The sequence below is a fragment of the Polypterus senegalus genome, chromosome 8 (genome assembly GCF_016835505.1).
Source record: "Polypterus senegalus isolate Bchr_013 chromosome 8, ASM1683550v1, whole genome shotgun sequence".
Lineage (NCBI taxonomy): Eukaryota > Metazoa > Chordata > Cladistia > Polypteriformes > Polypteridae > Polypterus > Polypterus senegalus.
In genome coordinates, this window is record NC_053161.1 from 59,416,998 (window position 1) to 59,442,719 (window position 25,722).

The 25,722-nt window shown below is 35.7% G+C and overlaps 1 protein-coding gene and 1 long non-coding RNA gene across 14 annotated transcripts in view; one reads left to right on the forward strand and one right to left on the reverse strand.

The window, feature by feature from the left end:
• LOC120533971 overlaps nt 1-25,722 on the forward strand; it is an 89,066-nt gene that overhangs the window by 22,687 nt on the left and 40,657 nt on the right. The gene's annotated exons all lie outside the window — the stretch shown is intronic.
• cadps2 (Ca++-dependent secretion activator 2) overlaps nt 7,608-25,722 on the reverse strand; it is a 795,011-nt gene continuing 776,896 nt past the window's right edge. For 7 of the 13 annotated variants that reach the window (XM_039761141.1, XM_039761136.1, XM_039761140.1 and 4 more), the window contains 2 exons: nt 14,345-14,449; nt 7,608-8,693 (listed from right to left, as the gene is read on the reverse strand). In XM_039761141.1, coding sequence (XP_039617075.1) covers nt 8,523-8,693; nt 14,345-14,449 — 276 coding nt within the window. In that variant the 3' untranslated portion in view covers nt 7,608-8,522. Of the gene's footprint in view, nt 8,694-14,344; nt 14,450-21,717; nt 21,766-25,722 lie in introns of all 13 variants that reach the window. The other 6 variants (XM_039761130.1, XM_039761137.1, XM_039761131.1 and 3 more) reach the window with 1 other exon arrangement.

Sequence of the window (25,722 nt, forward strand, 5' to 3'; positions counted from 1 at the left end):
TTTTAGTTTGAAGTTTTACTAAAGTTTTTAAAACAAAGATATTTTGTCTGTGGAATCATTTCAACTTGTCAAGCTTTTGCCAGAATTACATACTAGAGCTGCTGAGCTTTGTTAATTTTGGGAAACACAGCTACACTTACATGATCATCACAAACAGGGCCCTCTTTTACTTTTGCCAGATGCATTGCTTGTCTAAACTGCCTTCACTCTGTGGAGGCCTTTCAAAATGACGTGCTCGCTCAGTTACTTTTAAAACCTTACAATGCATTGTCTGCCAGTTTCAAGCTGAATTACATGCTGTTTATCTTACAAGAGTCAGACAGCTTCAGGTTTGCAGTCACTAATGTGCTTATTCATTATCTCAGATGATTAAAGTCGAAAACTTCTCTTTGTTTTGGAAAAAAGTTAAGAGAACTTCCCCACTTAGCATTTTGATGACTAATTTTAATTAAGCTATATAAAATACCACATGCAGGAAATTAACTGTTCTAGTCTGAATTATTTCATAACCATTATTCACACCTACAAAGCAATTAGGCGGAGTTTGACAAATCTGACATTTATAAAGTTTTTCTCCATTCTTAATGTAATAAGCCTTTGTTTTAAGGATGACCTGGAGTTTTGTTTTTACCAGTTAACCAATCTGTCTAGTTATTAACATCACACTCCATCATGGCATTGTAATGATCTGACTGCTTATTAGATCTGCCACTGCACACATCTTTCAATTCCCATGTTTTGTTTTTTTATTATAAAAATGATATTGCCTATTAAAGCATAAGTTCTGAAATTTTTCTGTCAAATTCTCCCCCCCGTCCCCCGTCATGACCCGTCAATCGGTGGTGGACGAAATGGGACCCCACTATCCATACAAAGTACTTTGAGTAGGCTGGGCAAGCGTTCTGTAAATGTAATCAATTAATTCATCCAATTTCAAATCCACTTTTCCTACGCAGACTCTCAAGGTATGCACAGTCTGGTACACAGGAATTTACTGCAAAAATTGTGTTCTTAAGTGAAGCTTTTTTTTTTATTTATATAAATCTTACTATGCCTGTTCTTTTGATTTGAAATGTTGTCTATGGGGCAAATATCAAAACAAAAGTCTTAAAACTTACCCAACAGATCCATTTGCAAATCAGGAATGTTTCCAAATATTGATCTGTGTACATATTATAAAACTGCGTATCCGTGTCAGTCTTGGAGGAGAAAGAAAAAACAGAAGTGTGGCTGTGCTCTTCACAGGCCCGTTGCCAGTCTCCCCCTGTTGTATCGTTTCACCCTTCGGGTGATGTGTGCTGTCAGACGGTGGACAAATAAGTTATCATTTCATGCCCACTCACCTAATTTGAAGGGATGAAGGAGGTAACCCCATTGGTTATTGCTTGGGGAGATGGTGCAAATACCACAAGAACAACCACCAGGAATGAGATTCAAAGCCAGGGCACTAGATCTGTCAAGCAGCAAAAGTTAATGACTGAACTACCGTCGCATTACCTTACGTGAGTGCTAGCTGCTCATCTATGTAGTAGGCCGTGTTGCCACTCAACAAGATTTCCATTGCTAGTCCTGTCTTCTTCTTCTTTTTACGGCTGCACCCGTTAGGAGTTGCCACCGCGGATCATCTTGTTCCATATCTCCCTGTCCTCTGCATCTTGCTCTGTTACTATACAGTTCTGTTTTTCACTCGACTTCACTTTCCGCTGTAGTGCAGTGACTCTGCTGGATAGTAGGCTTCAGAAATGATCGGGAATGCTGGAATGGCCTCTTAGGCTGCCAGTAGTGGCCTCGGGAAATATGAGCACCACAAACTCATAGCTCAGCTCTCTGCAGGTTTTTAATGCGTCACACTACAAGCCGTAACTTCTAAAATCCACAATTACTACAAGGGGATCAATGACAGAAACTGTAAACACTTGTTTGTTTCATTTTATTTTCACATCATGGATACACACATTTTGAACAGTTTCTGACATGTGTGTAATGTGCTATTTTACTGCCTCATTTACTTGAAAATTCCACCCACAATGACCACTGCAAATGGAGAAAAGAACAGAAAAAACAGAGCAGAGAATCGGTGGTGAAAGGGATTACTTCCAATTTGCTGCCATTAACATACCTCAGAAATGTGAAAGGCAAGCTTTCTAACATCTCAAAGTGGATATATTCACTAAGAGTTAAGGCTTCTTTTTCACCTTCGGTCCAGTGCCCTGTAGACTCCATTTTAAACTTTAAGAACAGACATGGTGTTTATTGAATTATTAAAAACTACTTCACCTAATACAATGTAATCCAATTTCCATTAGCAAATTAAGGAATAACATGGCTGTGAATAAATGACTTAGACTTGAAGAATATCAAAAGTATTCTTTAAATGGCTTGGCTTATCTATTTGCAACCACTCTTTTAAAGTTTTTGGCTAGTTAGAAACCTGAGCTGGTCCAAATCAGATCACTAATTTAATTTTTAATAGTACTGTGTAATTTATGCACACATTGTTTGAGTAAAGATCTGCAGAAGCTGAACCTGTCAAAATACCATGACCATAGCTGGTGTTCTTAAAAGACACATTACTCACAGCAGAACATTCAGAATTGGGAATTCACCCAACATGAAAGTCACTTGAGACAAGGCATGTAACTGCAGAGAACCCACGAGTGTCCAATAAGAACATGCACACTCACACACAGTCAAGCGGGGACCTGAATTCAGATCTCTGAAGGCGTAAGGCAGCAGTGCTAACCATTTTACAGTCCACGGCACACTATGCTAAATGGGATCAATTTTATAATACTTTAAAAACGAACCAAACACAAACAAAACAAAACAAAAAAAAGACGTCAATAAACTTGTGGCTCTCTTTTTAAATAAATTAAAACATTTTGCATAGTTTTAAAAGTCTGTCTAGAACAATCGACAGCTTATGAAAAGTATGGATTATAAATACAGAACTCAAAGGCAGTCAAAATCCTTACCCAGAAAGACTGAGCGTGCAAAGGCAATACAAATGATGACAGCTCTTTGTTAGATTTTTAAGTGTTCTGATATAATTGTTAAGTTTTGTACGTGCGTCACAGATCAAAATACCTTTTCAATAATTTTACATGTCAACACGGAAATGTATTTGACTCTTTTTCAGCATTATATTCAGCAATGTTTAAAATACAACAGAAAAAGAATTTTTCCGGTCTGACTTACTCAAAATAATTATGTGTTACTGCCATCTAGCTGAAAAACATACCAGTCTTATGAAGGGATACTGTCTACATTCATCAGATAGACAAAACAGCGAGAAACTCTAAAAATAAACCAGTTCAACAGCAGGATTACATTATATAATACAGAGATCTTTAAATTCTTGTCATCCCATTTTAAGGAGGAGATATTCTGCACAAGCCAGTGTGCTTTGTGTACAATGCCATTAAAATGTAGCATTAAATATAACAGCTGTCTCATCACACTGGAGATGGGCTTCAGGAAAGCGAAATACGTTGTACAAATGAGAAAAAGAGCAATATAAATGTAAAGAATTATTAATTATTATTATTATTACAATGAGGAGCTCAGATATTCACTGCAAGGGAGCTTATTGAATCTAGGCTTACGATATATTCTAGTTGGAGTTTTGAACTGTTTCATCTGGCTTTTCCCCAGTTGGCTCACTCAGAACCGGTATAGATCTTACACCAACTACAGCAGCTTTGTACGTAAGTCTTCAGACATTCACACGTAAGGTTACTAGTTCTGTCGCCAACCAGTTTAACCTTTAGATGACTACAAATGCAAATAAACAAATGAATAATAAAAACAAACAATGCTCATGGAACAACAGACAGAATGAACACTCGATTATAATGTATTTGAATAATTGGCTAAGAGGAACAGAACAAAATGGTTAACATTATCCAAAAATCACAGGTTCTTTAGTCTAGAAGAGGATTTCTCATTCACTGAACATAAGTTCTAGAACCAGCGTAAAGCTATTCGTGTACATATTCGTACCCACACAGGAATAGTTCAGAATCAGCAGTTAAACTAAAATTCTTACCTCCGGGGTGTAGACAGAGAACAGAAGTACCAGTTGATAAATTAACAGTGGCACTGACATTAGGAGCACGTGCAATGTCCACATAGCTAGTCACTAAGATGGGACTGGAGTTAGGGACACCGTTAGGTGGCTATATCACAATAATCTCATTCATTATGTTTAGAATATAAGGTTGTCTTGTAAAAAGAGCTTAAAAGGTGCAAGACTGTGACTCGTGTCTGTTAGAGAAGAACCTGCAAAGACATATTTACCTATATACCTACAAAGATTTGTATAACACCAAAGAATGTGAAAGCTATCACTTTAAATATTACACTCCTAATAGTCACCACCTTAAATACGGCCAGATTGGCCTACTGGGAAAGGCTCAGCCTAAGAACTAATACACATCAAGAATCGAACAGTGCTACTCAAAGCCTAAATAACAATGGTTAATATAGCAACTTTTCACAGTTCAGTTAGTCAATTTAGAAATCAAGCATGACTGCTGAGCTGAAAAGACTCAGAAAACCTCTAATGAACTGTCTGACAAAATATGCAAAACCAAAGGGATAGGATCTTCTTTTATGGGCTGTAATTTAAGTGATGTTTTGACCTGAGATGTGATATGACAGAGGCTTCTTCTCTGAAATATCCAATTAAATCATAAAGAGGTATGCTTTTCTAAGTAATTAAGTAGTAAGCTAGAGACCTTCGGTTAATTGTAACTAAAATTAAGATAAGAAACAAGGGAATGAAATTAAAATGGTAATCATACAAGGTAATTTACTTTACACATTATATAGTTTATACAGAAATGATGTACTATATATATATATATATATATATATTTTTCTATATATATATATATATATATATACACACACACAAAAATTGGTCAAACGTTTTAGAATACCTATTACAGGCTTAAAATGTAATTAAAATTTACTTGGGCCATTCACAATGAACTAATAAGAACTCACAATGTTTGACACACCCGTGTATTAAACTGGCAAGTTCAGGTCTTTTCACAGATGTTCTATGGGCTTTGGCAGGGCACTCAAAGACTGTGAGAAACTTGTCCCAAAGTCACTCTAACATTGTCTTGTCCTGTATGCTTCGAGTCATTCTGATACTGAAAGGCGAACCATTGCCCTAATCTGTGGTTGTGTGTACTCTGAAGCAGATGTCTTCATGGACATGTCTGCATTCATCCTTCCATCCAGTTCTGACCAGTCTCCCTGTCCCTGAAAAGCATTTCCATATTGTGATGCTGCCACTGCCATGCTTCAGCTTAGGGATGTTATTAGGCAAATTATAAGCTGAAATGCAATGAATGACCTAAATAGTAAAAAGGTAAGCAGTAAACGGACAGAGACTTAAATTTAAAGTTTAGGTTAGCAAAAACTGAAAATAGGGCATTTCAGAATATTACAAATGGGCCTTCTTCAGCACCTAATAGGTTACTACCTACAGATGTTCTGCATCAATTAAGCCTTGCAAGTTGAAGCAAACAATTTGCACAGGTGTCCCAACTTCACTGATTACTTAAGAAACCTCTGTCTGTCTTAAAACAAAGTTGGAGCAGACTGTGTTACTACTCGAACAATATTATGCTGTAAAACATTGTTAATTCCAGTAATAGTGGCAAGAAAATGGCCATTAACAAATTAAATGAAACAGAGCATTATTAACTTTAGAAGTGTAGGCCTTTAATTTGGAGAAATTGCAAAAAAAAAAGTCAGAGTCAGTGAGTATGGTGTCCTGCACAATCCAAAGGCAGTTTCTTAGTTTCTACTGTAAAGAGGAGACTTTGTGCTGCAGGTATGGCAGGGCGAATGGCAGTAAGAAAGCCATTCCAAAAAGTCTCCTCTTCACAGTAGAAACTGACACTTGCTTTTTTCGAGCACTATTAAGCTGTGCTTGAAGTTGTTGTGCCGTGAGGTGCATATCATGCAAGCTGGTGGCCCTCAGAAACTTGTCTTCTGATTGGGTTGTGAGTTTGGGTCTGCCAGATCTCTTCCTATCAGAGTTTGGTGGCACGGTGGTGCAGTGGTAGTGCCAGGGTTCAATTCCCGGGTCCTCCCTGCGCGGAGTTTGCATGTTCTCCCCGTGTCTGTGTGGGTTTCCTCCCACAGTCCAAAGACATGCAGGTTAGGTGCATTGGCGATCTTAAATTGTCCCTATTGTGTGCTTGGTGTGTGTGTGTGTGCCCTAGTGTGGGCTGATTTGTTCCTGCCTTGCACCCTGTGCTGGTTGGGATTGGCTCCAGCAGACCCCCGTGACCCTGTGTTAGGATATAGTAGGTTGGAAGATGACTGACCGACTGACTGACTTTAAGCGTGCTAAGGTCAGCACATCCTTCAGATCGCTCATTGCTATGTCCATGCTGTGGACACTCCTTATGATCACGTAATTAGATAAAGGGAAAGTACAAAATGTAACAAAATATAATCTGATTTATTTTTTATGTATGGTTTGATGTTAGTGAATGACTGTTGAGTGACTCAGCAGCATAATTAAGTTTACTCCCACTTGTATAAATTGAATTTTTTCATTTTTCAATATGTATTGAAGAGACACATGATGTAAAATAAGGAATAATCAAAGCAACAAATTTCACTACCCACAGCTTTGCCTGTCTAAAATTGAAATGTAGTGCTTTTTATGTGTGCATGGCTCTGCCTTGATCGCATTAGGGATTGGAAAACTTGGACAGCAAGATTGAAGTATTTCAGCTTTTTAGTTTTTGCATTTTTTTTCCACCTTATGTCAGAGAAGCATGAGTATCTTTTGGGACCCTTTATTCACTGCTGGAATTCCGACTCATTGATTATACCTGGAAAGAGAGGCTGGGGTGTTAACACTGCCAAAGGCAACTGCCAAACCAAGCAGAACTGACAGCTTGCATTGCAAGAGGACTGGAAGAATATTTCAGTACATATTCCAACAATTGCCACAGTGTGCACAATGCAAGCTGATGAGATGACAAAAAAAGAAATCAAAAATCCCATAAGCGGAAGATGAGGGGGTGGCCGACAGTTTGAAATTTCAAAATGCAACTTTGTTTCTGGGCAGTAAATATTCAGACCATTTTCTAGGAAATGGTTTCACAAAATAAATATAATTAATTGCTCAAATCAAGACATATTTACTTTCTAGGCTGAGCAGAAATCTGTTATCACTGGTCAGTTGTACTGCTTCTTCACTTATTCAGTTGTCTATGTTCCATTTTGTTTATTTATCTCTCTTCTTCCTATTTAACTATAATACATTTCTGTGCTGAATCCATGACTTTCATGTGATAAAAATAATTATGAAACTTGCTTGCTGGTGCCAGTGTCAAGTTGGACTGACTAGAAAACTTAGTCATATGAAATTACTGGCTTCGATTTATCGCTGAATGAAATGCATAATCATTAAATGCTAAAACATTATATTTAAAAAAAGAAATATAAAGTCCATATCTGTTGTGGAAATGAATAATAAACTAAATAATCAATATTCATTCACTAGTGCATTTTTTTGCATTGCATTCTCTTTCATTGTTACAGCAGATAAAAAGTGAAATCCACACATGTTAACAAATGAAAACACTTTATTACGACAGCATAAAATTTACATCTGAAGAAGGTATCAAGATGATCTATGGATCTTATAAAGTTGAAACCATGTATAATTATCAAGCTTCATAATGGACTCAGCTAAGGCAGACCAACTGAAGGACCCCACACTATTAAACATCATTAATTCTTCAAGAAGAATGCAGTGAACTTTACACACAAGACACCTGAGGAATGTACAGTATGAGCCTATGAATACACATGGTAGGGTTAGCCATCTTCAGGTCATTTTTGATACTGAGCAGAAGCACAAACATAGAGAAAATAACTACTGTCCAAACAATGTTGGATATAGTGCTTTAATCCATTGCCCCTAAGATTAAAAATATCCACAAAACTATTACAATTTTACCTAAGGTTTGTGTCAAAATTAAGCCTCTGAAACAAAGACATCATGTTCGGCAAACCCGCACAGTGACACAGCTTTTTCTTTTCTTTTTTTTTTAATATAGTTTTTAAAAGAAGAACCTAATAAGTCACTTGTAAAGAGAACATTAATTGTAATTTGCAAAATACATTGCAACTTACAGTAAGACCAGCCATTCATTGTACATATCTGCAGTTGATTCACCTTTGACAACGAAAATGAAACAAAGAATCATGATTATAAAAGAAACCAGGAAACATTTATAGATTTTCAATGAAGATGCTAAAAATTACCCCCATGTTGTCTATTTCCCATTCTTACTTTCTCAGACTTTTTTGTAGTATAAAGTTTACCTACATATCCTTGGCGTTATCGTTCCCTTTACAATTTTTCAAAGTTGCTATGAATACAAATGCAGCACATACAAAAATGTGACCATTGGCTTACAGTGAGAAAAATTGGCACGGTTTGATCACATATTTTTCATCCTCATTTCCTTCTGATGTTATTCATCCTCTTCATCACTGTCTCTCATGGAAATTCCTTGAAGACCACTACCATCAGTCACTGACACGGTGGCCTCCTCCAAAGTGAGCCGGTTGTAAATGGTATCATAGGCTTTGTTGTTCAGGGTTCCTTCTAACACACCTTGAAGTCTGAAGTCACGGTAAGTCTTCTGCAGCAAATACAATAAATACAAAATAAGAAAAATGAATTTGATTATGTCGGTGAATTGATGGACCATTTTAAAAACAAGGCTGAAAGCAGCTGGTAATGGTAATGGTCTACTGTGAGGTCCACTTGCAAAGATGTTACGTTAGACTGTGAGCTACAAGGTTATTAGCTCCATCCTTGCTACTCACTCATCACGTGTTAATAAGCAAGAACAATCCTCTGCTAGAGCAGCAGTTCTAGAAATGTGCTCTCCATTACAATATACTGTACCTCTGATTTGTGCACTGCTTTGGATAAGGAAGTACAATAATCATTTTAATAAATGAAGATATTGTAATACAAATACCATCACATTTGCAAAATGTTAAGTAAAGAAGAACCTTAGATCAGTTTTACCTGTCTTCTGCATAACATAGAAAACCCAAAGAGACTAAATGATACCTGAACTTGATAAAGTGTGGATGGGGTCATCACTAGAATATGGAAGCAAAATTGTTGTAACTTTCTCAGTAGTGAAATTGCCCCAGTCCAATTTACCTTTCATTTTATTAATGAGTGTGTAATTGACCATTTAACTGAAAAAAAAAAAAAATTCTACTAGAAACACTCAACACCTTTCCCTGTTCAAGTCTGAATGCAATTTTCTGTGCCAAACATGCGCTTCAGTCCATGAAGGCCACTTGGACACCACTTGGACATTCACTTTGCACACCTCTTCAGGCTGCTGTGTCTTTTTTACAGCGTGATTGCCAGAAGTGTATAAAACACTTCAAATGTCATTTCATTAGGCTACATACAGTATATAAAATGCAAACTTGACTGACTCATTTGCTCACTTACTACATCTATCTATCTCTCTCTCTCTCTACTGTCTATGTATATAACAGCCATTCAATAGAAAAACTAAGTATCTCAAAATGTAAAAAATGCTTTGATTGATTTAACCATAATTTGGTGACGTTATAGAAAGAAAACTAGCTGACCTGTGGTTTTTATAATTTGACAACAACAATACTGTAGTGAGTAGGCTATGCTCGCGCACTGCGTCCTTTTATCGGTGCAGTGCTGAGATGAAGTCAGAGAGAAATAGTGCTAGCTGGCTGTTTGGAGCTTGTCACTTTATGCAAATAAAGGCTGCCAGCAGAAGCAGTGAGCAGAGCACACAGTAAGCAGCAGTGACCAACAGGATGGATGAACGAGTGAAGAAGGGATAATGTCCTACACAGGATAAAGACAGGATTACATGTGGCATGGAGAAAGAGATGTGAAGCTAATGAAGGAAAATTCAGCAAGGAAGATGGGGCTAGGAAGTGCTCTATTTAGCTTGAGTTTAGGTGTTAGATGCTATGGCTGTGAGCATAGGTGTTACTTTGCTAGAAGCAAAAGGGGAGGGAGGGTGAAGCAGAGGAGGAAGTGAGGTCTTCAGGTCAAAGATAAGTCAGGAGTCACAGCATTCCTCAAACAGTTTAAATGCTAGCACAGATCAGTTAAGGCATCTACCATGGACAAAACAGAAAAGGGTGGACAGTGTACATAGTTCACACCATTATTTCTTGTCATCTGTTCTTTTCTGTACAGACCTTACTTCTCTTCTCTTTTGACCCTCACTCCTTCATAAACTTTTTTTTCCCTTGGTTGCCTACATTAGCAACTCATATGTTTTCTATTCTCCACACATGAAGACGTCACTACAATATATTTACAGGAAAAAAACAACACTAAATTTTTAGTTCACTATATGGGCTTTGTAAATGTGCAGCCTATAAATGTCCCTGCTCTTTTTAATAAGTTAAAGTAAAACTTGATTCAGTGTTAGAACTGTATTGTCTGCCTATAGTGGTTGGGATAAAGGCATATTAATAAAAAAAACAAATTACAAAAAAAAAAAAAAAATGAAAAGCTTGAACAGTCATGTGAAAAAAAAACACAAAAACAAATGCTGAATGAATGATGTAAAGAAACAAAAATGAGAAACATTAAATAATAATGATGATGATGATGCTATAGTACTGCGAATTCAACTTTTTTTTTTTTAATATCCTAATAGTATGTTAATCTTCTTATTACTTCTATTACTAAACCAATATGTTAACACATACCCCTAAATTCCATATCTGAATGCAAAAATCAAGAATATAACCAGATAAAAGAAAAGCTTGCTCACCTGCGCCCATTGACCTTGCTGTATGTTTCCTGGCTCTCTGAGAGTGATCAGGAAATTTGCAACATGACCATGTGCTTTGTGACTTTTTTCAAAGTAGTAGTATTGTCAAATGTACAGAGCCCAGCAAAATTCTTATTATAAGTTACATATAAGCATTCTTCTTTCATGCTCTAATTTACCTTTATGTGTCCTTACCTCATTCGTTCATTGCCTATTCTGGAAAATTTCCTTAAAGTAGGGTAAGAGGGTCAGCTTGTTAAAACTCTTTATGGGCGAGTCTTTTTCACCAGTTTGGTTGTACCTTGAATAATTTTCATCCTATATATAAGTATACTTCAGATAGGTCAATCACAGTTTGTTGACAACAACATGACTATCTTCATAAAGATGGACACTGTCACAGCCATATAGAACCTATAGAAATTCAAAAATATCTCAACAGTCAACCATGACGTTGTTGTGTATGATGTTTTTGAGAGATATGTGCTAAGCACACTCATTTTGCAGTAATTGCTTGGACTGAGAATACTCCTGTTGCCCCTCAACAGTTTGTTTGATTGATGCTTGATTCTTTTTGTTCATTGTACCATTCTCTGTAAAATGTGGAGTCTGTAGATCATGACTGTTTATGTGAAACAGGAACTATGTCTGGCACCAACAATCATATCAAAGTCAAAGTTGTGTCTGGTAGAACATGACCTAATCCTGTATGCTTTATATATACAAAGTTGTAACTATATTACTAGCTGTTTGAATGAACTGACTCCTTCAGTTTGAAATAACAAGCTAATATTTATTAAAAGAAACATCACTCAAGTTATAGATGGGAGCTGGACCATGCAAGAAGGTTTGCAGTAAAATGTCACACAAGACTGTTTAGACCCATATTTCAGTTTCAAACCTCTTGTCTGCTACCCCATGTTATGAACTTGAGAGTCAAAAAGTTCAAAAGTCCTAATAACTGCTCCAAATGTCCACTAGAGGGGAAAACATAGCCAGTCACACAAAAAGGCAATAAAGAATCTTATAATTAAAGATTTATTTTAACAAAAATGCCTTATGGCACATAAATAAGTTCTGAGTAGCACAAAGGCACAAAAGACAATGACTCCGAAAGGAAATCCCAAAAGTAAAGAAAGCCCCAATATACAAACTCCAAAGAATAGTCAAAAATAGAGCACAGGTTCAAAAATCCAGTAAATCACAAAAGCACAATGACACATAAGCACTAAAAAAACTCACCATATCATAAATATATTCTGAATGAACCGCAAGGGACTTTGGGATATTCTAGCCTTTATAGGACTGAGGGAAGTCCCTTGATAGTTTTGGGCAGGTGGTCTCACCTCTTGGGGATGGGGACACCCACAAGGCATATGGTATGTAATAAAAGATGCTTGAATATAAAGAAACAGAATAATAAACACTTTTAGCATAAACAATGAACGAAATAGGCATAATGGCATCTGAACCCCAGCCATAGGAGGAACCCTGGTTGAAATACAACACACTAGAGCCAGAATGTGCCACTCAAACTGTTATTTTATGTTCCTTTTTAAGTTAACTAAATAACAGATATAAACGTAAATGTAAAATTACTCAGTTGCTTGACAGGCTTTTGTATAGTGAACATTATTATGTGTACATTGTCAAATAAGAAGTCTATCATTTAGGAAGGGGTAGACAATGGTTTAAATCCTGGCCTAGGCACTGTCTGTGAGGAGTTTGTACGTTCACATATTTGCCTGGCATTTCTCTTCCTGGGTACTCCTGTTTTCTGCCATATCCTATGGATGCTATCTTCATTGGAGACTTAAAATGGACTCTATTTATGCCAATGAAAGTGTGTGAGATACTCTGTTGGTGTATCCTGTGATGGACTGTCACCTCTGTTGACTCTTCATGATCGTGAATTAAGTAAGTAGGTTTGAAAAACCAATGCAGGTTTGGTGAGTTGGCATTGTTAAAATTAGCCCTAGTGTGTGTGTGTGCATTCCCCCTGTGATGGACTAGCACCCTGTGCATGGATTATTCCTGCTTGTGCCCTATGCTTGCTGATGTAGGCTCCAGGTTCCTGTGACCCTGCCCTGGATAAGTGGGTTCAAGATGGATGGATGGATGGATGACTGACTAAATGGATCACTCAGGGAGGTATAATCAGTTGTCTTTCTGCACAAATAAAAGAATAAGAGTATGAAATGTGAAAGCAAGAACTGGAGAAGTACCAGGGTACCTACACTAGTGTGCCTGCAGCGCCTCATACTAGTGGAGCCTGATTAAATCAGCTACATTTTCTGGTATAGAAGTGAATGCCATGGATTTTAGTTAAATTACTTCCTGAAAATCTAGAAAAGGAGATAATGGACAATTCAACATATCTTTTCTTCATACAATGAATTTCACAAAAATCAACATTTTTTTATATATTGCAAATGAGGAATATGTTGCCAAGTAATTAATGAAGACTGATAGACAAATGTGACAGAGGTAAATATAAACAGTATAAAACCATACGGAGGATGAAAAATAATAAACATAATGCATAAAAAAAAAACAAATACTTTCAAATATGTATTGTGTATATGCAGTTTATATATATATAAATATATAAAATGCTCTATGTTATGTATATTTACTTTTTTTCTTGTGTATGTGGGTGTATGTTTCTTTGTTGGTATTATATTATTGTCAGCTGTTCTGAGGATACATGCAAGTACGAATAACACTGTACTGTGTACACATGACAGTAAATTGGAATATTTAGATCACTGAATTACAATCATCTGTTTTCTGGGTGCCATTTCAATGTAAATCAGTAGGTTCATGCTCTAAAATATCAAATCTGATTAAAGCAGTTTTTGAAGAAGAGTCTGTGCCCTTTATGGGTGTCAACGTCAGGTCATAGATGTGGCTGTAAGGTAACATTAAGCGATATATTAATCAAGAAACCAGATGAATATTTTTGAATAAAGGTTAAAAAAGGTAAAGAGAAGGTGTTTGGTATTGCTTTGAACAGAAACTCCTTTGCAGATAAATTTAAAAGCACACATTATCATTTAAACCCTGGATACAAACTGCAGTGCCCTAGGACTGCCATAATTTGGGGTTTTACTTCTAGCTGATTTGTCAGATAATTAAGCTGATTTGATTGCCCATCTTCATTGCATTTGTTTTAACATTACACATAATAGGTTTAATAATACATCACACGCAGTATACCACAGCTCCAGCCTATTTTTATCCTTTTCTGTTGTGTTGTGTATAGTTAAGCAGCAAAGCATTATGGTAGAGGTCTTTTGTGTGTAAGAATGTAGCAATTTTAGTGGCCTTGTATTATGTAGAGAGTTATAAGTAATTCTGACCAACATGTAATACATCGGCACTCACTGGCACCATGATAATCAAGAATGTATTCAAATCATAACTTAATTTTATTTATAATTTAAGTTTTAAATCATCAAAATAACTGATATTGGCCAGTCTTTTACCTTAACAATCTTGATGAGGGTTTTCAGTTGATATATATGAAGCTGAAGATCAAGTCTGTCAGTCAGCCAGACACACACAGTTTTCATTGATCTAGAGTACCAGTGCTGAAAAAAGAAAAAAACAAAACAAAACAAAACAAAACAAAAACAAAGGACATGCAGATTTGTTATATGCATGGGCTATCAGTTATAACCCTGTACTCTGTTAACTTTTGTAATTTACCTCTTCACCTTGTGAGACAAATAACACCTATGCAGTCGTTACTGAAACTAATTTACTTTCCAATCTTAATTACAAGAAACTGCAGCCAACAGAGATGAAATGTAAGATCTGAACATGCAGTTGGGTAAAGAGTGGATGGGGAAAGATGAAGAGGATCTAGAACTGTGCGACACCGAGGGCTAATGGCACACACTAACCCCAAAAAGCACCAATGAGGGTCTTTTAGGGCTATCAGCATTCAGTATGCTGTTCTTGCTTCTTCAAAAGTCCATATTAATTTTAATATTTTGCTCCCAATTGAACATTACAATATCTTATGAAAAATGATGACAAATCATTGTAATCCATCAATATACCAAATTACAAATCGATAATAAAAAGACCACATTAATGTTAAGAAAACTTGCGTTTCTCACTGCCTTCAAACAAACATGAACACATAAAAAAAACACATACAGTATATCTGGATGATAGTAAGGCTAAACACATTAAAGTCAGAGGTATTCAGGTCTTTGTGTCACATCCCAGATAGGCTGTTTGCACTTGTTTAAATCAGATCAAAAATGTATCAGCACATTTATTTCTTGTAATTGTTGCATGTAAAAGGGCTGCCCTCTGCAGCAGTGCACATCTCTATTTATATGCAGAGCTCAGGCGTGACAGGTATACACCAGCTCTTCTCAATCTTTTGTGTCTTTAAGTGCCCCAATTGCTGTAATTAGTGTAACAGCCAAGAGGATTTTCGCACCTGTGATTCATTTATAGTTTTGTGCTACCTCTGCCAGCACACCTAATAAAAAAACTAAATCAGTATTATTTCTCTATTCATGGGTCAGCTAGCACTTGCAAGGGCATGCATTACCCACTTCATTTTCCTGACACATCTCTCCCAGGACTAAAAAAAAGGAAGGAAACTGCTAGGTTTGACATTGCAAGACCTCTATATTTATTCACACTTATTGTGCATGACTTCAGGCTGGTAAATCATATTAGTGGCCTGTCTTTCTATCAAGCTGGCACTTGTTTCTCAGCCTTAGGAAGGTTCAACAACTCATCAGGAGCACGGAAAACAGAACATCAGTCTAATCTAGTGTTTATGGTGAAGTTTTCAAACCCAATCTAAAAGGATCCTCGGAGACACGGGCGAGCTGAAGGACTCAGAAGGTGGTAGCAGTTATGAAAGAGTGCTGAAATACTGCAGCTCCAGCTCTTGTGCATTTTTCGTAGCAAACAGGTCAACAGTGACAGAGAGTCCTATGTACTAACAGTTGCCACTGACTATGGAAATTGCCACAATGGGCCTGTAAGCACTCTCAGTCTATACTTTTTTCTCCGCCAAACATTCTGCATCCCACCCCCTTCCTTAAAGATTACCTTTAGTCTTGAATTAACAAACTTCTGCAATAAAGGAGAAAAAAGGGGAAGGAGCTGAATGGATGGCATTGATCCCTAGATGTGTTCAGCATTGCTACAGGCACTGAATAAAGACAGTGCCATTGTCAATAGACACTGACAAAACTCCACTCACCTAAATAGTGTAGCTGAGCCGAGCTCTGTTTCTGCAGCTGTAAAGGGCTCCACTCAGAGCTAGGGAGCCCCAACAATAGAGCAAGGCATGGGCTTTTTGTAAGCTCCAGACTCTGCAATTTTCTAACAAGGATTAAAGTTGTTTCTGGGCAGTTTTTCAAAAGAGATTTCACAGCACAGCGTGCATTCTTCTGACAAGTTAAACAGCAGTTGTTGAAAAAAAAATTCTCAAGGGAAACACACAAATATGTTAAAGATGGGATGGCAGTGTTTACAATTCTAAATCCTTACCCTCAACTCAATTAAATGAAGACCTCTATGCTGAAAATGTTAACCTATGTGTCCTATTGATTTTATTGCAAAATCTATGTTTAAGAAGGAAAGAGATTATTTACATATATATATATATATATATATATATATATATAAATAAACAAACACATATATATATATATATATATACATATAAATGTACCCCAACATGCACATACAAAATACCTTGTGTATACACATATACATAATCATAAACAGTGGTACATAGATATAAATGCCACTGCTCTGTTTAAAAAAAAACAAAAAAAAAACTTATGTTATAGATTATATTTTTCTATGGTTGTATTTGTTAAAAAATAAAATATTCCTTTGAATAGGGTGCAGTTTAAGAAATGTAAATGTTTAAATAAACCACTTCACAAATTACTGTTAAAATTATGTATAAACTATATTCATATACACACAATAGAACTAATATATACAGTGTGGGCAGGTGTGTATAATATACATATATATATATTTTATTATCTATGTATACACACACAAAATATATACCTATGAACAAAAACAAATCACCAGTAGTTGAAATGTTGTCTTATTGGTGTAACCTTTTCTAAGCCTGTTGTTTTTAATTTGTCGTTCTGGCAAATGAACAGTTAATATGTGTCACACCTAATATTTCACATGCCTTTTAGATTTTTTTTAAGTAAAAGATACAACAGGTCTAATTGCCGAAAGTAAAAAAGAGCAACAGTGTGGCACTTTGCTATTGCTTCTGTGTTTCAAAGAAACAGTTCAGGGATGCTGCACTTCATTTCTGCCAGCCTTCCTTGTGATTACTTAAAAGTAGTGCCAAAAAAAAAAAAAGCGCATAAATGATCAGCATCGCTAATTATTACAGAAACATTTTCAAAAGGAAAGATGAACTATGACCAATGAAAGACAAAGAATGTGGTTTGCCAGATTGACCAGCATTCTGCTTTTTTTAAATTTCCTTTCTTCTCCCTGGTTTCTGGTTAAAATGGTGTGTTCCAGTTACAACATTTTTTCTTAATTAGTCACAGCTAATTAGTGTTCTGGCATAGACAAGAAAACTGAAATGTCTGAGCAATAGGGCTACATCCATGTAATCCTTTGATAATAATTCAGCCCCCTAGGAGAGTCTCAAGCTGTGGTAAATAGTGACTTTCAATAGGGCAAAATTAGGTGGGCAGCAGAGCATTAGAGATGAGAATAAGAAGTACTACTAGGTCCTGCTGAGAACCAACAGGCAGCTAACTACACTGCCAGATGAGGTGCCTGTTTAAGCCGGCGTTGTTAATTAGCTGATTCCACCCGGCCCACCATATATGGCCAGCTGTGTCATGAAGAGATGTGCATTTAGGCCAGAAAACAACTGTCACTTAAACAGCTGACTATTGCCAGATAGTTGTTTTTCATTTAATTTTCCCTAAATTTTTTTTTTCTTTATGGTTTTAAGCATACTTTGCTATCAAGTTGCATATTATGCCTGCAGTGCTTGTAAGGTAATCATTTAATTACCAGAGTATTGTTTGCCTCTTGTGTACTTTCTGTGCTAACTAGTGTTCTGTATTGGGCTCCACTTGACTTTTGCTAAAATGTGCTTATTCCCTTCTGTCGTTTTTAATGCAGCTGCCCTCTTTTGCTACACAAAACATTTAGGGATAATTTCTCCTGAAATTACATTATTATTACAGTATATTGCCCCATTCAAAAAGTCTTAAGAGTGACTTACCTTAAAGGATTTTTGTTTTTGAGAGTGTGAAATGCACTGACAAACAGCAAAGGGGATAAACACGTGCAGACTGACATATCAATTTAACAAATTTGTGATGAAGGTTAAGCCCATGCTAATTTATGCACCAGTGACAAGTGTTTTTTTTTTCAAGTAACTGTTCTTATTTGCATTTACTTAGGTCAAAAATAGATGCTTCTGTGCTATTTTATTCACCCCCTTCAAGGTCATTTTAAAGAGACATTGGTTTCACTGGTGAAAGGTTGAGTAGAACTCATGTAAGTGTAAGTATTACTAGGTGCAAAGTGGTCCAAACATTCATACCAAAATATATATTTATTGATCAATGGGTAAAAATAATGAGGGAAAACTAAAAGTGCTAGTAACAAATGCACAGCTTTATCTACCTCCTAACCTGGTAGGTAAAAACAAGATAATTTGTCTCATCACATATACAGGTTGAGCATTTCTAACCTGAAATTCCAAAATGCTTCAAAACCTATTAAGCACTGGCATGATGTCACAAGCTGTAAATTCCACACCTGACCTCACTTGCCCACCAATGTTCCCTTTAATTTTTGTACTGAAGATTGGGTATGATTAATAGATTAGCTGGTACTTACATTTTATGACTACTTTCATCAACCCCCCCATGAAGTATCAAGTGCCACAAAGCACCAACACGAGGACAATGAGTAGAGAGGTGTCCCCTTTGAGTATTGTGCGCAGCAAATCACCAACACACGACTGATGAGCAGGGGGTAGGTGGTCCACTGTGAAGTGCTAAGGACTGTGAAGTGTCAAAAACATACAACGGAAGGTGGAATTTTGAGAGGTTCAGGAGGGGCAGTGAGTGGCGCAGTAACAGGCTGCGTGGCACTGTTAAAAGTGCTGTGCAGCGCCCTGAAATAAAAAAGCAGCTTAGAAGCAACAGTATCCATTTAATCAAAACATAACACTGTAGGTTCAGACTGAAAGTCTGCTGTTGTTTGTTCTTGTTGTTATTTACCAGCCGATACAGTATTCTGCTGATGCTTCTGTGCTCAAACTTTGTTAGATGTTCAAAATTATTAAAAATACTGCATAAAATTACCTTCAGCCTATGTGTATAAAGTGTATGTTAAACTTAAATTTTGTGTTTAGACTTTGGTCACATCCCCAAGATATCTAAGTATGTATATACAAATATTCCAACATCCAAAAATATACAAAATACTTCTGGTCCCTAACATTTTGGATTAGGAATGCTCAACCTGTATTTCAAACTTTTAGAAGTACATCGTTCCTACTGTGTTTCATATGAACTCTATGCTCAGACAGTTTTGAGAACACTAATGTTTGAAATTAAAATTTTTATTTAATTTCTCTGTGTACATGAATAGAGGAACTACACAGTATTGTCTATGTTTAGCGTATGTCTAGTAAGAAGTGTGAATCATATAAGTGTTATGATACAAAGCATAACAGTAAAAAGTGAGGTCATATTTCATTACATTCCAGGTGTTCCAGTACAAAAACAATAATTAAACCCGACAGATTCCAGAAACACAGTGCACTCAGGTGGACATGTTGTGTGTGCTAGAATGACTTTCCTGGAGATATCAAAACAAGTCTCAAGGAATACGGCATCCAAAGTAAACCAGATTAAGGCAGCCATAAGCATATTTTAAATGTATTTTAATTAGGGTGTCAAATTACAGTTAAAATGGGATTACATTTTTACTAAGTGGTCTCACTTATGCTTTGAAAACTGAACATTATGTATTACACTGAGGCCTTGCTCAACAGTAAGGCAGGTAGGGTCATAAAGTCGTCAATGACCTAGTATCAAACACATAACATTATAGTCTAGTTTATTGCAGTGCTACAACAATCTCTTTTGGAGGTGTTTTTTTCTTTTCTTCATTTATTAATGATTTTTCTCTGTATTTGATGATTACGTAATAAAAGCCACTCCTTATAATCTGAGTGATGCAAATTTCTTAGTCATTATTTTGTCTCTAAATATTAGTTAAATGTGTTATAACAGAAAAGAATATCTGCAGTAGAAGTTTGACTTTATTTTTCAGGATCATAAAAAAAATTGTCCAAAAATATGTTTAAAACCCTAATAAAGCAGCAGGAATCATGGTAAAATTCAAATTTTGTATTTGTTATAAAATAATGAAGGCAATAGTTTATTGTTTGCAGTGTAACAGTACCCAATACAGAGTTTATTCTTGTGTTTGGTCTGATGCTGTCTCCAGCCCAATGAGAGCAGGTACTGGAGGGAGTAAGCAGATACAGAACATACAGTAAATAAGTAAAAAAAAATAATGTATAATTATAGACCATGTCTGCATTGTAATAGTCACTGCAACTAAAATAGTTCTATTACTGAATGTTTATGTGACTGGGTATGATTACAGCAACATTCAGCAAGAGTTATTATGTAACTGCAAAAACACTCCAATGAGCATATCAGTACCTGATGGATTATATATTTGGCAAATGGGCAACTAAATATATTAAGAGATGACTAAAATGTGGAGCTTCAATCTCACCTCTTATGTGTATAAAATCTTAACTATCAGTCATCACCAAAATTTCATATTTGAAATTAAGCAGAAATAAAACATGCCTATGTATTGTTACTATAATGACACAAAAAAATCTAGTCTTACGTAATATTACAAATAAATAATGGATATAAAACAGTAAAATTGAAAGAATTAACTAAAACGGCTAATGTGGCAAGCACTTGACTATCTTCATATTTACAACATGTATCTCATGTGGTAAAAATTGACCAAAATATATACAAGATGCAACAGTAACACTGTGTTTGTAAATTCTGAACTTTAAAAACTCAAAGGATGAGCTTTAAACTAAACTAAATGGTCACTAAAGTCTTTCTTCCAAAATCCTGAATGCCTATATGTCAGATTTTGTGAACTTCTGAGCAATGATTTGGGCATTTATTGTGAGGTTACAGTGACTAAAAATGTTTACCGCAGACACACATAGTTGGTAGAGACTGAAATTAGCATGTTTGAGTAAGTCTACTATTGCATGTGGCTGAACGTATGGTTTAGGCTTTCCAAGGAAGGTTTTATTCTGTTTGGAAAAAAAAAAAGCAACATGAAATGCTTTGACTTATGTAGGTACACTCTGCAAGGAGTAAAGCTAAAACAGGTACAGTATATCAGTATGGTAGTTGCTCAATGCGATAATACATAAAAAACAAACCCATTTTTAAAAAATTAAAATTAAATGGAACTAATTGTGTTCATGTTCAAAACAAATACACTAAAACCAAGCCTCACAACTGTTGTTTACAAATTTCAATGCATTAGTAAAACAATAATTACTGAAGAACTATGGCTACTAAATGAAATGTTTACCACTGTTGCCATAATGTTCATACTGTATCTCTTAGTACAATCTTCCTTGTAATCATATTTGTGACACATTCCCATATAATAGTAATCACCACCTGCCACGTTTTTATTTGACATTTGTTTTCAAGATAAGCTGCATCATATGAAGACATTTTAATTCTGAGAGACAGACCATCACAGAACAAAACAGGAACATTTAAGAATGAACCATTACCTCAAACAGCCTCAAGTACATCATTGAACTTATATCATCCATCCTTTTCTATAGGTGAAGAAAGGAAAACAATGGTTATGGCATGAAAAAGAAATCAAGGTTGAACTGGTATGAATATGTAGTATGCTTTACAATAAATGAAATTAACACAAAACAAAACAAAAACTAATAATTACAATATATATGCAATTGACGTTTCAAATGTATCTCTCATCTGTACATTAATGTGTACATCTGTAGCAATGAGATATCATCTTCTACCAAAACCAGTTAACACCTGCATATTTATTCCTTAAGCTCTAAAGAGCATTTTTTATTTTACCATCCATCCATTTTTACTATCCAGTTATTCAGTTTGGGCCTGACATGAGCTGAAGCTTATTCTAGGAACGAAGGTGCAAAGCCTTATCGGAACATCAGTTAATTATGAGCAACACTCGCACATTGGGGAAAGTTGCAATTACCACCTTCACTCTACAAGGGGTCTTTGGCATGAATATCTTCTGAAAGTCAAATTGCTCATCGAGCTTATTTAAAAACATGATAAAAGGCAATATCAATTTAGTGATGGATAAAACATAAATATGAGCATAAAAATTTTAAGAATAAATTTGTATACTGTGCCATGGATAAGCCTCTGGTTTGCATAAATGTTATTTTTTTCCATATCCAATTAATGTAAATGTTTAAAATAATTAACATTTTTTTACACTCACTGCTTGTTACATCTTATTTTCAATTTTATTTGCAATTCTATTGATTTATTTAACAACTGTTACACTTTTGCACCTTTTATACTGTGGTTTTTTAGTCTTCTGCTACACTGTAGATGGGCTCCTATGATTACTTGTAACACCCAACAACTACAGAATGACATACCAGACTGACGGCTCAATTACTAACCAGAGATGAGCAGATCCTGACAATTTAGAATTTTTTATTCTCTAAGTTATCCAGGTGCTGCTCCACCCAGTGCCAGTCAAAGGTGAAAGGAATCATTTGGGCAGGCAGCCTAGTAATTGAATGACTTGCCTTTGCTGCATGCAGAGAGCTGACCTTAAGCAAATCCCTGAAGTTCTACAAATCTAGAAAGCTATGCTGTGGATAAAATGGCTTGCAAATTATTTGAAAAGGCTACAAATATAGTGGGGCCAAAGTAATTTACACACAGTTGAATTTTTTAAAGCCTCTATGTTTTTTAGAGGCTTTTTCTCCATGAGTGATTGGACAGGTAACATTTAGGAGAGATATTATTAAATACAATAAAGTATGTGCAACTCTTAAAGCTCTCACTGACAAAATAAAAACCTGTATTACATTATGACTTAAAAGTTTAAGATGACTTAAATAATAAATCCAATGCTTTACCTTCACACAGTTGCTCCTACAATTATTCAACTATTTTTCTTTCACAAACATACTACTAAAGACACAATGCTCTTAGCATGGCAAAAGAAAGTTAATAAATAAAAGAAGTCAAAAGTGAAAGCCTCTGTGAATTCAGATAATCTGCACTCATATGTTATAAATGTAAATTAGACACACACCAGCATGTATAATGTATTTTAAATGCATACACATACAACAATATTCATATTTTCTAACTTTATGTGGTTATGACATTAGCTTTTTTCCACAACTTATTTTTGCTTCATATAACACTTCCTAGTGAATATGTGTCAGAGACCTTTCTCTATTTTGAAATTGTTTTAATGATTTATTAATGTTGTTACAGGATGGCAACTGAGGGCAGAGGTTACTTCTGGCTAACATGTCCAGATATCAAGGTTTATTTCCAGGCCTGGTCATTCATTTGCTTTAATTATTTTTTTAAGTATTCTCCAGTTTCCTCCCTCATCACAAAGACGTGACTGTTAAGATAAATGTCAAAACTAAATTGATTCAGTTTAAGTGTATGCATTTGAGGCCTAGACTAACACCCTGTTGAAGGCCATTTCTACGATGCACCCTGTGCTCCTGTTTAGGCATCAGATCCCCAAAACCTGGATGAAGTTGGTTTGGAAAAGTGCAGTGGGACTTTAGAAAGGGTATCACATACATGTGGGCCACAGGGAGTTAATGTATTTCTTGGTAGTAAAAATGCGAGGTGGGAACCCAACACACCATATTTATACTCACACCAGAGTAGTTTGATGCAGCCTGGATCTTCAGAATGTAGAAAGATATCAGACTCTCTTAGGAAGGCCAAAATGAATACCGGGGATATGTGAAAACTACACTAAGAAGAGAGATAACCATGGAAATGAACCAAGCTCAAGTCCAATGAGGTGGTGAAGCTTTCTGCTGTGGAACTACATTAAACTTTTGCATAATCATCTACTATATGATAAAACACTTAAGATATATGTGTCCAATCCTTCAGAGCAATCTTAGTCAGTTTGGCTTTGGTGTGATTGGACAATCTGACTTTGGAGACATGATGAAAGAGGAAGTGCGAGTGTGGAACACACAAGAAGGAGTAAAGGCATATGATGCATGGTGACAGAGTCAACTTCAAAGACGGCAAGTATAAAAGAATCCAAAAAGCTTTACAGGAACACGCTCAAGAGAACAAGCACCGGTGAAGAGACATTCACACACACTCAGATATAAAGGAAAGGTGTTGAAGGTACACTTAGAGCAAGAGACAGAGTAATTAATATATTTGCTCTTTCCTGTCTTTGATATAAATTACATGTACTGTACATTCACTGTATAAATAAAGCATTCAGAAATTAAATGATGCAGTGAACCATCAATCATAAGATGCGGCTAGTGCAAATACTGAATTATACTCTAGACAGTGATATGATTTGCCAAATAACTATCTTTTTTTCTCAATTCACTAGCACTATGTGCTAATAACAATACATTTTCTATAAGCATCTTTATTTTCTAGTCATCTCTGCTACTTAACAAACACATAAAGAGCAGCAACAGCCCGAGAATAATGTAAAAGAACAGTTATCTGGAGAAAGAATTTAAATGTATATTTCTCGCAACATTACTTCAGTCAGGCTCATTGACATGTATTTTATTAAACATGATATGGGAATGGACTAGTCTTCACTGGAATGTAGTCTTCTGTGTATTAAATAGAAATTCTTCTTTTTTTTTTAATTTAACAAAGATTGTGCTGGCACCCAAGCTTATTTCATTTTCAAGACAGAGGAAAAAAAAACATCATTACAAGCAATTTCAGTTTTTTCAGCATTAATTTGAATATTCTGCTGATGCAAATAACACTCCTAAGTACTGTAGGTGGCTGCTTTATAAAATAATTAATTTGCTAAATACAAAATTGCACTATAAAATGGCAATTTAAAAGAACAAATAACAGATCTAGACTATATAAATTTATTAAACCTATGTAAAGCATAGTGCTTGATGGAATTTGCCAAAAGTATAATCACATGCCTACATAAGTAGGCTTTGGTGAAAGAGGTGGTCCATTCGGACAGTCATTACATGCTTCATATGAATATATTCTACATTTAAAACTTGGAATGGGATGACCATTAACTGCCTGTGACCTCTATTTAAATGGTGCCACAAAAATCTACATTCCTTTTCATTGCAGTAGTTATACTAAGAAGCAAGTAAATAACACTCATTTTCTATGCCAGCATCTTCAAGCCACCAATAGCTCCAGATTTAGTAGAACATTCAAAAAATGTATTGTCATCTTAAAATGGTACAGCCAATAAAATTATGCACCAGCCTTAGATTAAAAAAAAAAACAAAAGACATAAAACAATTTCCTTGGATCCCCAGAAGTTTTTTTCCTTTTAAGCCAAATATAACTTTTAATGTGGAAGAACAGAGCTGAGCCAAACTCCTAACAATTGGTATGGCCACAGATTCAAAGACTTATATAGGAACAATTTTATAATGAGCAGAGTTTCCTCAGAAGTAGGATGCCTGTAGCAGCCAAAATGTTCATGTGAAGCACACTTGTGCCGATTTTTACAATACTTGGCTAATATGCTGCATACAGTCTGCATC